At 42.7% G+C, this 13,262-nt stretch overlaps 2 protein-coding genes across 2 annotated transcripts; one reads left to right on the top strand and one right to left on the bottom strand.

Moving 5' to 3' along the window:
• Window positions 1–521: 521 nt before the first annotated feature.
• LOC109168408 (geranylgeranyl pyrophosphate synthase, chloroplastic-like) lies at window positions 522–1,847 on the top strand. Its single transcript, XM_019317434.1, has one exon. It carries the CDS (start codon window positions 714–716, stop codon window positions 1,815–1,817), a length of 1,104 nt encoding a protein of 367 aa, XP_019172979.1. The 5' UTR covers window positions 522–713; the 3' UTR covers window positions 1,818–1,847.
• Window positions 1,848–7,204: 5,357 nt separating this feature from the next.
• LOC109168415 lies at window positions 7,205–8,095 on the bottom strand. Its single transcript, XM_019317442.1, has 2 exons — window positions 7,881–8,095; window positions 7,205–7,790 (listed from the first exon to the last, which is right to left on the bottom strand). The coding sequence occupies exons 1-2, from the start codon at window positions 7,960–7,962 to the stop codon at window positions 7,258–7,260; spliced, it is 615 nt and encodes a 204-aa protein (XP_019172987.1). The 5' UTR covers window positions 7,963–8,095; the 3' UTR covers window positions 7,205–7,257.
• Between the last annotated feature and the right edge of the window lie 5,167 nt (window positions 8,096–13,262).

Here is a 13,262-nt window from a genome sequence, read left to right as displayed (position 1 = left end):
TTTATCGTACTGTGCAGCGAATGCGATGGAGGCTGAGATCAAAGCTTTAAGGATGAGGCTTCAGTGGATCCAAACTAAAGGCATCGTCAACTTGGAGATCCAAAGTGATTGTGAAGAAATGGTGAACACCATCAGAGATAGAAACTGGGGAGAGAGACACTCGTGCAGAACTCTAGAGCAGTGTAGTAGTTTTTTGAAGCGGAAGAAAGGAGTCAGCTTGTTCATGTTTATCGCGAACAAAACATGGTTGCGGACTTCCTTGCTTTTTTGGATGCTAATGGCAATGAGGGATGGGTGGAATTTGACAACCCCATTCCTGGTTGCATTAATTTGATGCACAATGATTTATTAGGCGCTGTTAGTTTGCGGAGCAATTTGTTTTTTGTGTTGTTCACACCGGGTAGTCCCCTCTTTGTATTCAAAAAATAAAATAAATAAATAAATAAATGAAGCTCTTGACCATATCTCATATGTCTATATATCCTCCAACATGCAATATTCCACCAATCCTACCAGTGTTTCACTCCACATTCAAATTTCATGCCATTAGTTTCCACTCTTCCTAGTGACGTCAGTTGAATGCTCTGAGAATCCTCAAAAGAAATCTCCGAACTGCATTTTCATTCACAGAGGAAAGTAAGTGACGTCAGTTGAATGCTCTGAGAATCCTCAAAAGAAATCTCCGAACTGCATTTTCATTCACAGAGGAAAGTATGAGTCTTGCAAATCCTAGTACAACTTGGGCAAACACCCATTCTTTTTGCGGTAGATTCAGATCCGGGTCTCTCATAAAAAACAATGAATTCCGCATAAATATGTCATTCCCAAGCTCAATCAAGAAACCGCTGTTTCATTCTTGTTCTGCGATTCTCACCAAGGAGCAGGCTAATGCAATTCCCCAGGAAGAGAGCGAGAACAAGAAACCGACCAAGCTTGATTTCAAGGCGTACGTGTTGGGGAAGGCGAGTTCGGTGAACAAGGCGCTGGAAGCGGCGGTGTTGCTGAAGGAGCCGCGGAAGTTTCACGAAGCCATGAGGTACTCTCTCCTCGCCGGCGGGAAGAGAATCCGGCCAATGCTATGCATCGCCGCCTGCGAGCTCGTCGGCGGGGACGAGGCCACCGCCATGCCGGCGGCCTGCGCGGTTGAGATGATTCACACCATGTCTCTGATGCACGACGACCTTCCGTGTATGGACAACGACGATATGCGGCGAGGGAAGCCCACGAACCACAAGGTTTACGGGGAAGGCGTGGCGGTTCTCGCCGGGGATGCCTTGCCGGGGTTTGCCTTTGAGCATATAGCCACCGCCACAAAAGGGGTTCCCTCAGAGAAGATAGTGAGGGTTATTGGTGAATTGGCTAAGTCCATTGGCGCTGAGGGGCTGGTGGCTGGGCAGGTGGTGGATATATGCTCAGAGGGCATCTCCGATGTGGGATTAGAACATTTGAAGTTCATTCATCTCCACAAAACCGCAGCTTTGCTGGAGGCCTCTGTGGTTCTGGGAGCGATTCTGGGTGGTGGAACTGAGGAAGAGGTTGCTAAATTAAGGAAATTCGCCCGAAACATCGGGCTGTTGTTTCAGGTTGTTGATGACATTCTTGATGTCACCAAATCCTCCAAGGAATTGGGGAAGACAGCTGGGAAGGATTTGATTGCTGACAAGGTGACTTATCCTAAGCTTCTTGGGATTCAGAAGTCCAGAGAGTTTGCTGAGCAGCTGAACAAAGAGGCTCAGGCTCAGCTCTCTGGCTTTGATCAAGGCAAGGTTGCCCCTTTGATCGCCTTGGCCAATTACATTGCTTACCGGGAGAACTGATTCCCACTAAGTGAGTCGATTCTCGTACTATTTGATTTATATATTATGTATTCACAAAGCAGGTATGTTTTATTTTATGATACGTGATTATGTGCAATCATTATTTTATGAACCATGATCCACACATTTGTGTAAATCATAAATTGATTGAAAAGATAAAAATATCCTTACAAAATATAGGAAAAGTCATGAGAATGACTAAAAGTGTCTAAAAATAATTAATGGCAAAAATAATAGTTTGGAACTAAATTTGAAATTGTCACCAAAGACCAAAATAAAGTTATAATACAAATCTCAATCAAGGAATTTAAGAAGATAGAGTTTATTGTGTAAAAATGTTTCCAACTTTTGTACTTTAAAAGATGCTCATAGTGAATTTAAGTTTTTCTCCTAATATGAGAACTGCTTTGCTTTGCAGATATGAATTCTTGAACTGCTTTAAAATAATTATAAACCATCACGCAATCCTCATAAATTTTGACAAATAATTATACTATATCAAAAATTATATAAATTTCAATTGTAAGAAGTATAATAAGATTATACAAAAATAGGATGTATACTATGAAGGAACGGATCGGAGCTAGAAAATTTTGTGAGTAGGGGCGAAGTTTAAATAACGTTAGAAATGTCAATTACAAAATATTAAACAGTCATAATAAGGTTAAAATACAAAATACATTATAAATTACAATAGAATGTTTTTGATATATTATACGATAGTTAGAGTCGGAGCCAAAAATATACTTGAGTGGGCTGACAATGTGAAAATATTTATGACAACATATGAAACATAATAAATTAGATAAAATAATTTGAATAATACTATATTCATAAATATGTTTTAATTTAATTTTTTTTAGTTAGATCTGTTGGTTTTAGGATTTTTGGACTCAAGGAGGTCCAACACAACCGGTGGTTGGTAGATTTACCGTTTGGATAAAGATAACTAAAATAAACTCTAAAGAAACTAAACACAATGATTTTGACGTGGAAACCGAAAGGTCTACCGTTTGGATAAAGATAACTAAAATAAACTCTAAAGAAACTAAACACAATGATTTTGACGTGGAAACCGAAAGGTGAAAACCACGGGCCTTTTTGGACGATGTCAAGCCTAAATCCACTATGTTCTATAGGTATCTTTGTACATGTTGTAAAGCTATTTTATATACAAAGTATTGTGTTTTCTAGTAATGTAGTAAGAGTGATAGAGGGAAGAGTGATGGAGTGGTAGAGTGGATGGTCTTCTCTTGTGTAAGTGAATAGTCTTCTCTTGTGGTCAAGAATAGTGTGAGGGAGAGTGAATAACATGCCCCTTTCCTCCTCTGTGATGATGATGAGATGCCCTTTTCCTTGTGCTCATCCCTTTTTATAGCTAGCTAAATAGTGTCTGTTGGGTGGGTATTTAGTAGGAATTATGGGTAGTAATGGTGGTTTAATTGGGTAGTAAATAGGATGAGGGGTTATGGGTATTAAGTTGGGGTTAGGATGAGGTAGTTAAATATATTTTATTAGGATAATTTAATGGTGGTTAAATGGGGTTTAGTAGGATATTTTGACCGGGCTTAGATGGGTCAATCGGGGCTAGGCGGTCCAATTGGGTTCAAATATCGGGTATCCCATCAAGATCAATTTTAAATTTTTCTAAATTATTTGAATATAATGAAGTATAATATAAACTTGTATATTACATTAATTGAATGATTCATAAAAAGTAGACTAAAAGAATATTTAATTTGTTAATTAAATGATTTATAAAAGCAGACTAAAAAATATTTATCTTGGGAAGGAATGAAAGAGACAAAATAAACAAGTGAAGATAAGAAAAATGTTGTTAATGAGATTTGACCCTATGACTATAAATTTTCTTAACATAAAAAATATATATATGAAATTTAACCAACTAAGATAATCAAACTATTAATAACTTAAACATAAATATTTGTTTTATATAACATCTAATGCTATATATATATATATATATATATATATATATATATATATATATATATATATATTGATAGTATTAATTCCCCCGCATAGAAGGGTGTATGTACTGGATGAATATGTATATGTATAAACATGAGGAAGAACACAAGAAAATAGCTCAAAATCCCTCTTTTATTAAACTGGTTTGTTGTTATTTGCCTCTGCATTTTGAGAGAAAGGGGAGAAGAGGGAGAGAGAGAGCCGAGAGATGGGGAAGGGAGGAAATGGGCCTCCCCTTTCCCAAAGGGCTCCAGGCCCTTTTAAAGGCCCACCGAGGCGGCGGGTTTGACCCATCTCGGGTTTGACCCGTCGCCTCCCCTCATGACTGAGCGATGGCACGGACCCGGGATATATACCTTATCAAAAGCCCCCACAGCCCGTGCCCTGACGACGAGCATCGAGGAAGGGTTCGGGCTGGAAAAACGAGTCACACGGTCCGTGACATATGCCGGTTGCCTCGTTAAAAACCTTAGGCTAACAAAAAACCCAGCGGGAAAAAACTTTAGCCAAAGGAAAAAAGAGTGCAACGCTCAGACATAGTCCGGTGGACCGAAAGGGAGCGCCCGACCCAGTGGTCGAGCTCGCAACACAACTTGCGAAAGGCCGAGCCCAGCCGGTTCGCGACTGGATTGCCGGGCACGACTGGGTTGTCGATTTGACTGCGATATGGAGATCTGCTAACCAACTATGGGGTTGGATCCGCTTGTGACCGAGAGACCGGATTCATTCGGGCGAAACGTTACTGGGCGAAGCGAACGTGATTCGACCATTTTGACCGACGAACGCTCTACTCGGGCAAACTAAATCGCAGACGAGCTGCTCGGGCCAGCGCAGCCCCCACTCCCGCAGGTGCAAGAACCGTCAGCACAAAGGAGTGGATACGACGGGTTACCGTCCGGGAAACGACATCGCGGTCGGGAAGTGCCTCGACCGGGTCCGCAATGTGAGTGCACCCGGCTACAACTACCGCGCCGACGATCGGGCACAACACCGCTAACGAGCGGTACACACACGTTGCTAAAAAAAAGCGGTAAAGCATCACACAAAGATAGTAAACACATCGCTAAAAGCGGCATCGCCAAGAGGCGGTAAACACATCGCACGGCATCGCCTAAAAGCGGAAACAACATCGCTAAAACGCGGCATCGCTAAGAGGCGGAACAAGCACATCGCGCGGCATCGCCTAAAAGCGGAAACAACATCGCTAAAACGCGGCATCGCTAAGAGGTGGACAAGCACATCGCTCGGCATCGCCTAAAAGCGGAAATATCATCGCTAAAACGCGGCATCGCTAAGAGGCGGAACAAGCACATCGCTCGGCATCGCCTAAAAGCGGAAACATCGCTAAAACGCGGCATCGCTAAGACGCGGAACAAGCACATCGCTCGACATCGCCTAAAAGCGGAAACATCGCTAAAAGCGGCTCCGCTAAAAGGTGGAACAAGCATATCGCTCGGCATCGCCTAAAAGCAGAAATGTCATCGCTAAAACGCGGCATCGCTAAGAGGCGGAACAAGCATATCGCTCGGCATCGCCTAAAAAGCGGACATATCATCGCTAAAACGCGGCATCTCTAAGAAGCGGAATACATCGCTGAAAAGCGGCATCGCTAAGAAGCGGAATACATCGCTGAAAAGCGATATATGAATCGCTGGAAAGCGGGATTCATCGCTGAAAAGCGGCATCGCTAAGAAGCGGTATCAACCGGTATAACCGGACTCATAGACCCGGTGGTGGCAATGCCAACCTAACCGGTCATAGAGTGCCAGTGGTGGCGAGGCCATCCTAACTGGTCTTTAGAAACACCGGAGGCGGCGGTGCCAACCTACTCGGTCTAACAAGGCGCGTGGCTCACTTTCCCTTCTCGTCGGAGGTGGCAGTGCCGACCTGCTCGAGGTGGGAAAGCGCGTTGGACGACCGGGCTAATAGCCTCCAGGCGACCCCCATGCCAGCATCGCCTTACCCGGGCAGACGGGTTGAACCAGCCGCTCTAGGCCGACTAGGCGCATGGCCTCGGGCGACCCACATATCAGTATGTTATCCGAGCAGACGATTCGACCCGGCCTATCCTGCCCAGCCCCCCACTGTCGGACGTACTTAAGTATAAGGGCGTGCGACAGTGAAACTAGCGGCCGGGCGAACTCAGGGCGCGGTCTTCGGTCTTCGGGTGGGCCGTTTAGGACGGGATATTCCCGACCTTGGGCCCAAACTGCAGTTCCCGACTCGTGGGCCTTGGAACCTTTCTTAGCCTTAGGCTTGCTTCAACTGCTACTTGGCCGTCAGGATCGGGGGTTTTTCCCGAGTGCCGGCCCGAACCGTGATTCCCGGCCTTCGGGCCTTGGAATACTTCTTCAGGCACTGTTTGGCCGCCTCGATCAGGGGATTCCCGAGTGTGGGCCTAAACACTTCACGAGGGCCCGCTGCTTGGGATGTTCCCGAGCATGGGACCTGCGGCACTCCCTTCCTATTTAGCCCCCACTGTGCGCGCTCGGGGCGCGAGTGAGTGCAGTACCGGAGAGGAGCGGGCGGATCGGGGAATATGCCGTGGTGTCGACCTCCCCGATCGGCGATATGACCAGTCGATTGCCTCACCCGGTCAAGGGTCAGTCGGCTATTAGAGCCGCAGAACTGAGGCTATTAGAGCCCGATTGCACACCCCTATCGATGGGGACCGAGGGAGAGGAGTGACGGCTATTAGAGCCGGTTTGGCTGCTGGGCAAGGCGCCCGTCTTCAATCTTCGGACACCGCTATCGGTCGGAACCGAGGGAGAGGTGTGTGGGGCGAAGCGCCCGTCTTTGGTCTTCGGACACCGCTATCGGTCGGAACCGAGGGAGAGGTGTGTTGGGCGAGGTGCCCGTCTTCGATCTTCGTTGGAGCATCGTCCGATTGGTCTGGAGACCCAAATTTGCCTACGTGGTAGGGCTTGGTGCCGGGGCTCTTCCCGGGCTTAACAATGCCGGTGGTGGCGAGGCCGACCTGACCGGGCTCTTAGTGCCGGTGGTGAGAATACCAACCTAACCGGACCTATTACAATTAATTACAACTTCTAGGTACAGGCCCATAACCTATACAATTTGTAATTGGGCCTATACAGCTTGCTATAAAAAAAGCTACGGCCCATTTTAAATTATGGGCCTGACTAGTCTAATTAGACTATTACAAAAATTACAAATAATGTAATTTGTCTTCATCTTCAAAGCCTCACACGTGCCAGCCATCCACTTTCACTTTTCTCCACCACAAATTGCCTGCCACACAATTAATGCCACAAATTAATGCTTTGACTTCTTGGTTTTGCTTTCTTCCACCGCCACCTCCCACCAATAATTACAAGCTGCTTCTTCTCTCTTCTTCTTTTTTTTATTTTTTTATTTTCTTCTTCTTCTTCTTCTTCTCTGCTTCTCTTTTTCTTCTTCTTCTCCGCTTCTCTTCTTTTTTTTTTTTTTTTTAGACAGCAAAAGCGACGGCGGCCTGGAGCTCCTCCACCGGCGAGACAGGATCCCAAGGCAGCGGCGGTGGCGTCGGGCGGCGGCTGGCGGCCTGGACAGCGGCGGCGGCGGACGATGTATGGCATCGTCGACGGAGGTGGTGGCGGCGTGACTGGCGGACAGCGGCGGCAGTGCTGGACGGCGGCGGCTGCGGCGTGAACTGCTCCGGCGTCCCTCCATCTTCTCCTCCATCTTCTCGGCGCAACTGGCGGCGGTGGACCAGCAAGAACTCCGGCGTAGCAGCTCCGCGATGGAGGCCGTCCGGGTCGGCAGCGAGTCGCCGGTCTTCCAGCCGGAGACGATGGGCTTCATGGCGTAGGGCGGCGGCGGACGGCAGAGCTCCTCCGTCTTCCCCCAAATCTTTTCTCCTTTTCCAACTAGCTCTTTGATGGTAGGAACAGAGCTCTTTTTTCGGGTCCCCACAGACGGCGCCATTTGATAGTATTAATTCCCCCGCATAGAAGGGTGTATGTACTGGATGAATATGTATATGTATAAACATGAGGAAGAACACAAGAAAATAGCTCAAAATCCCTCTTTTATTAAACTGCATTTTGTTGTTATTTGCCTCTGCATGTATATGTATAAACATGAGGAAGAACACAAGAAAATAGCTCAAAATCCCTCTTTTATTAAACTGGTTTGTTGTTATTTGCCTCTGCATTTTGAGAGAAAGGGGAGAAGAGGGAGAGAGAGAGCCGAGAGATGGGGAAGGGAGGAAATGGGCCTCCCCTTTCCCAAAGGGCTCCAGGCCCTTTTAAAGGCCCACCGAGGCGGCGGGTTTGACCCATCTCGGGTTTGACCCGTCGCCTCCCCTCATGACCGAGCGATGGCACGGACCCGGGGTATATACCTTATCATATATATATATATATATATATATATATATATATATATATATATACACACACACATACACACACATATATAAAGGGGTGAGGTGGAGAGAGTGGGGACAGCTGCCCCTACACTAGCTCCGTTTTATTACTAGCATGTGAGTGTATTCACCATTTTTTCCTGTCAAAAGTAAAATAACAAAAAATTATACTTTTCGATTTTTGAGTTATAAAACAATACCATATTCAAGACATTTTTGAGTTAATTATAATGTAATATATATATATATATATATATATATATATATATATATATATATAGGCGGGTTCAGGTGCAGCAGTGTCTTACGGTGCGGTTATTTCTTACGGTGCGGCAACACCAATAGTTCACCAAATATGCACCATCAACGTTAGGAAATACACCACACAAAACAGAGTAAACAGAGCCCTGCATCACCAAACACACACCATTAGGTGTGAGTAAAAACACCATACACTGTTCGGAAATACACCATTGGGGGTGGTGAGTTATATAGTGTGTTTTTTTGAGTCTGTGGTGTATTTTGTGATGTTTTATTACATTTCATTGGGGTGTGTTTTTATTACATTGTTGGTGCATATTGTTAACACTGTTGGTGTATTCTGGAATTTGACCGCACCGCCGCACCGTAAGACCCCGCCGCATATGAGCGCTCTTCTATATATATATATATATATATATATATATATATATATATATATATATATATATATATATATATATATATACACACACACACACACACACACACATATATAAAGGGGTGAGGTGAGGAGAGTGGGGACAGCTGCCCCTACACTAGCTCCGTTTTATTACTAGCATGTGAGTGTATTCACCATTTTTTCCTGTCAAAAGTAAAATAACAATTAAGAAAAATTATACTTTTCGATTTTTGAGTTAATTATAATGTAATATATATATATATATATATATATATATATATATATATATATATATAAAGGGGTGAGGTGGGGAGAGTGGGGACAGCTGCCCCTACACTAGCTCCGTTTTATTACTAGCATGTGAGTGTATTCACCATTTTTTCCTGTCAAAAGTAAAATAACAATTAAAAAAAATTATACTTTTCGATTTTTGAGTTATAAAACAATACCATATTCAAGACATTTTTGAGTTAAGGGAAAATGACACTTTTTCCCCCTGAGTTATATACTTATAGCACTTTTCCCCCCTTAATTATTTAGGTAAGCACATTAGCCCCCTCAATTATTCTAAAAGTGGTGGTTTTTCCCCTTAATATATTAAATTGACATTTCTACCCTTAAAGTAAACATTTTATTTATTTTACTTCTCCAACAAATTATTGCGTATACATAGGGATCACCACGGTTCGGTTCGAACTGAACCAGACACTATAGCAATCCAATTAAAAGTTTCCGATTATGATTCAGATCGAGAACCCAATATTTGGATTTCAATTTATTAAAATTATGAATCAAAAAAATTGGATCCTAAACCGTGAATCGGCGGTTCCGGATCCGGTTCGCGATTTTGAACCGTCTTTATTTTAAAATTTTATTTTTTATTTTAAAATAGTCTAACTTCAACAATAAATGTATTTTATTTTTTTCAGTTCGGAACATGAACCGTCCTTTCCAGTTCGCGATTTTGATAAACTCTAAATATCGAGTTTCGATTCTAAATTGTAATTGAAATATTTCAGTTTGGTTGCTATAGTGTTTGTTTGGTTTGAACCAAATTATGATCATAATTTGTTGGAGATGAAAAATAAATGAAATATTTATTTTAAAGGTAAATATGTCCATTTAACATTTTAGGGGGAAAAACAGCCACTTGAATAATTAAGGGGGAAAAAGTACTATAAGTATATAACTCAGGGGGAAAAAGTGTCATTCTCCCTTGAGTTAATTATAATGTAAAATCATATTTACTCCTTACATTATAACTTTTAGTTCATGTCTGTTCATCCGGACACACTAGTTGACGGTAACTATTAATAAAATTTCACCTAATATTTTTATTTTCTCCTCTCAAATCACACTCAATTCCACGATTTAACAACAAAAAACTCAAACAAATGACCTCTCCCCAACTCCGTGATTTAATGTAGAGGCAAAACCCAAAGACCATTGACCTTTATTATATTATATTAGGAAAAATAATCAAATTAGCCCCCTAAGTCGAGTGGATAGTGCAATTGGGTCCCCTAAGTGAAAAAAGCTCCATTCAGGTCCCCTAAACCTGTAAAATTGTTCAATTAAGTCCAAGTTGACTTGTTTATCAGGTTAAATACATACGGTGTTGACACGTGTCTTTATTTTATTTTTTATTAAAAATATTATTAATTATAAATTAATTAAAATAATAAGAATAATAATTAAAAAAAAAAAAAACAGTCGTGGTCGTCCGGCCATAGCCGTCTAAGGAAGACTGCCGTTCCAGTCCCCTTCGTCAGGGCGGCGGCGAAGGTCGTAGTCCACGTCCAGATCTAGAAGACGGCCATGGCCGTCTTCCTTAAACAGCCGTGGCCGGACGATCACGGTTGTCCTTGAAGAAGGAAGACAGCCATCGGCTGTCCGACGTCGACAGCCTATGGCTGTTTTATATATATATATATATATATATATATATATATATATATATATATATATATATATATAATAATTTATTATTATTATTATTATTATTATTATTATTATTATTAATTTATAATAAATATTATTTTTAATAAAAAAATAAAATAAGGACATGTGTCAACACCGTATGCATTTAACCTGATAAACAAGTTACATTGGACTTAATTGAACAATTTTACAGGTTTAGGGGACCTGAATAGAGCTTTTTTCACTTAGGGGACCCAACTGCACTATGCATTCAACTTAGGGGCCAATTTAACACTTTTTCCTATTATATTACCTTTTGACGTTATTGTCAATATAATATAAATTAACGATCAGTATTTTTTATCATTAGTCCTAACCTGATAATACAAATTAGTTCCTGTATTTCGAGTGTATAGTAGCATGCGTAGATTGTATGATAAAATATGAAGATGGAGAAAATCCGGGAAAATGGCTTCAAAGAGTCTCCATTTATTGAATCTCCTCAAGAAAGAGGCCGTAGAGAGTGCTTTAGAGAGTAGAGAAGAATGGACATCCACCTCCCCAACCCCTCCCAAAAAAAAAAAAAAACTTGTGTGTCTAATGGCCTTTTTATAGGCAAAGACATTGACTATCTAACCGTGAACCCGAACACCGACCTTGATCCCGACTAGGATCATGAAACGTACAGGAAGGGGTCAAACCCGAAGAATATTCCCTATCAAGTAGTCACCCCCCTCCCCCCGTCCGAGCCCTAACGTTGAGCTAGTGAAGAAGGGTTTGGGCTGGGAATCTGACTATATAGTCCGTGACTTACGCCGGTTCACTCGTTAAAAATCTTAGACGAAGAAAAAACTCAGTAGGAAAATTTTTTAGTTAATTAAGGAAAAAAGAGCACAATCATTAGTACAGTCTTTTGGACTATAAGGGGTTGTCAGAATTTTAACCGATCTCGGGATCGGATTTGTAACATGATTGAGAGATCAAAATTTACCGATCTAGCGACCGGATTATTAGCTATGATGGGGATGTCAAATTTAATTGCGATTTAGAGATCCAATTTTACCCCATCAAGGGATTGGATTTGCTCATGATCTAAGGATCGAAATTTACCAATCAAGAGATTGAACTTATCCGCTGTCCAAGGACCTATTACTGATCTTATCGATCATAAGCGAGAGCACTTCTCCTAATGCCCTTACTCGGGCTAACTGGTCGTAGTTAGTTTGAACTCGGTCAAACCCTGACCTAGATTACTTTGGTTTTAAGATCGTTCTTAGTCAATCGTGTTTGGTTGTTCTTGATTACCACATTAATTACTATGATGAGTTTTGAAAATAAAAAAATTATTTGAACGGGGCGATTTCGTCATTTTGCGCTCGATTTACGAACCAAGAGCCCCAAATGAAGGGACGCTAGGAGACCCGAAAGTCTAACGAGGCCGGGAAGGTCATTATGCTCGAGAAGTGCTTTAGTGAGCTCCCGCCCTACAATCCTATTAGTAGCCCCCTCCCCCCCCCCCCCCCCTCCTCCAACTCCCTATGTTGCGAGAATCGTCAACACAAGGGAGTAGAAATGATGGCCGCCCGAGTTTGTTTTTCAATTTTGATTGCGATCGGGAAGTAACTCGATCGAGTTCACAGTGACCATACCTATAGTATTGATGGTCGATTTGTCTAACTTGTAGGACTTTAGGGATTTACGAGGTCTAAATTTACCGATCAAGAGATCGGATCTCTAACATGATAGAGGGATTGAATGCTACCGATCAAGTGATCGGATTTTTAACATGATCATGTGATCAATTTTCCCAATCAAGAGATTGGATTTACCCAAGGTGGAAAGTCCAACCTCGCGGGCTTAATACCGAGATTTGGTCCCGTGCTCGTCGTGCCGACGGTGGCAATGCCGACCTAATCGGACTTATAGCGCCTATGGTAATAATGTTAACCTAAGCCAGGCTTATAGCTCTAGTGGAGGCAATGCCGACCTAACCGGGCTTAATTGCCTACTTCATAGGGCTTATGCTGCGATATAATCTCGGGCTTACAGGGCCGGTGGTGGCAGTACCAACCTAACTGGGCTTCGTACACGACTAATCTAGTATTACAATTTACAAAGCAAATTAAACTAGAAATTTACATGGTCGAGGGTATTTTCCCCCGCTGTTCCAGAGATCGTAGATTTTTAAATGGGCATGCTTCTTCCGTTGGTCCGGAGAGCCATTGTTTTTTGATCTTCTTATTGCAGGGGTCCGGAGACCTTTGTCTTTTGATCTTCGGATCGTAGAGGTCCGGAGACCAATGATTTTTCGATCTTGTGATCGCAAACAAGGATAACTGTGCCCCGCCGATCCGAAGACCAATATGATTTTGATCTTCTGATCGTAAAAGAGGATAACTGTGCCCCGCCGGTCAAGAGACCAATATGATTTCAACCTTTTGGTCGTAAATGAGGATAACCTTGTCTCGCCGGTTCAGAGACCAAATTTTATGCGAGACGTGCGACA

Source organism: Ipomoea nil, unplaced genomic scaffold (genome assembly GCF_001879475.1).
Source record: "Ipomoea nil cultivar Tokyo-kokei standard unplaced genomic scaffold, Asagao_1.1 scaffold3199, whole genome shotgun sequence".
Taxonomy (NCBI): domain Eukaryota; kingdom Viridiplantae; phylum Streptophyta; class Magnoliopsida; order Solanales; family Convolvulaceae; genus Ipomoea; species Ipomoea nil.
Note: the sequence above shows the minus strand (reverse complement) of the source record. Positions and strands in the feature narration are given on the sequence as shown.

What these genes read in the sequence shown, in the direction of transcription:
- LOC109168408 (XM_019317434.1), top strand. Translation starts at nt 714, where the DNA reads ATGAGTCTTGCAAATCCTAGTACAACTTGGGCAAACACCCATTCTTTT.
- LOC109168415 (XM_019317442.1), bottom strand. Translation starts at nt 7,962, where the DNA reads ATGCAGAGGCAAATAACAACAAACCAGTTTAATAAAAGAGGGATTTTG. An exon ending in GTTCTTCCTCATGTTTATAC is followed by an intron (nt 7,791 to 7,880) that starts ATATACATGCAG and finishes TCATGTTTATAC; the next exon opens with ATATACATATTCATCCAGTA.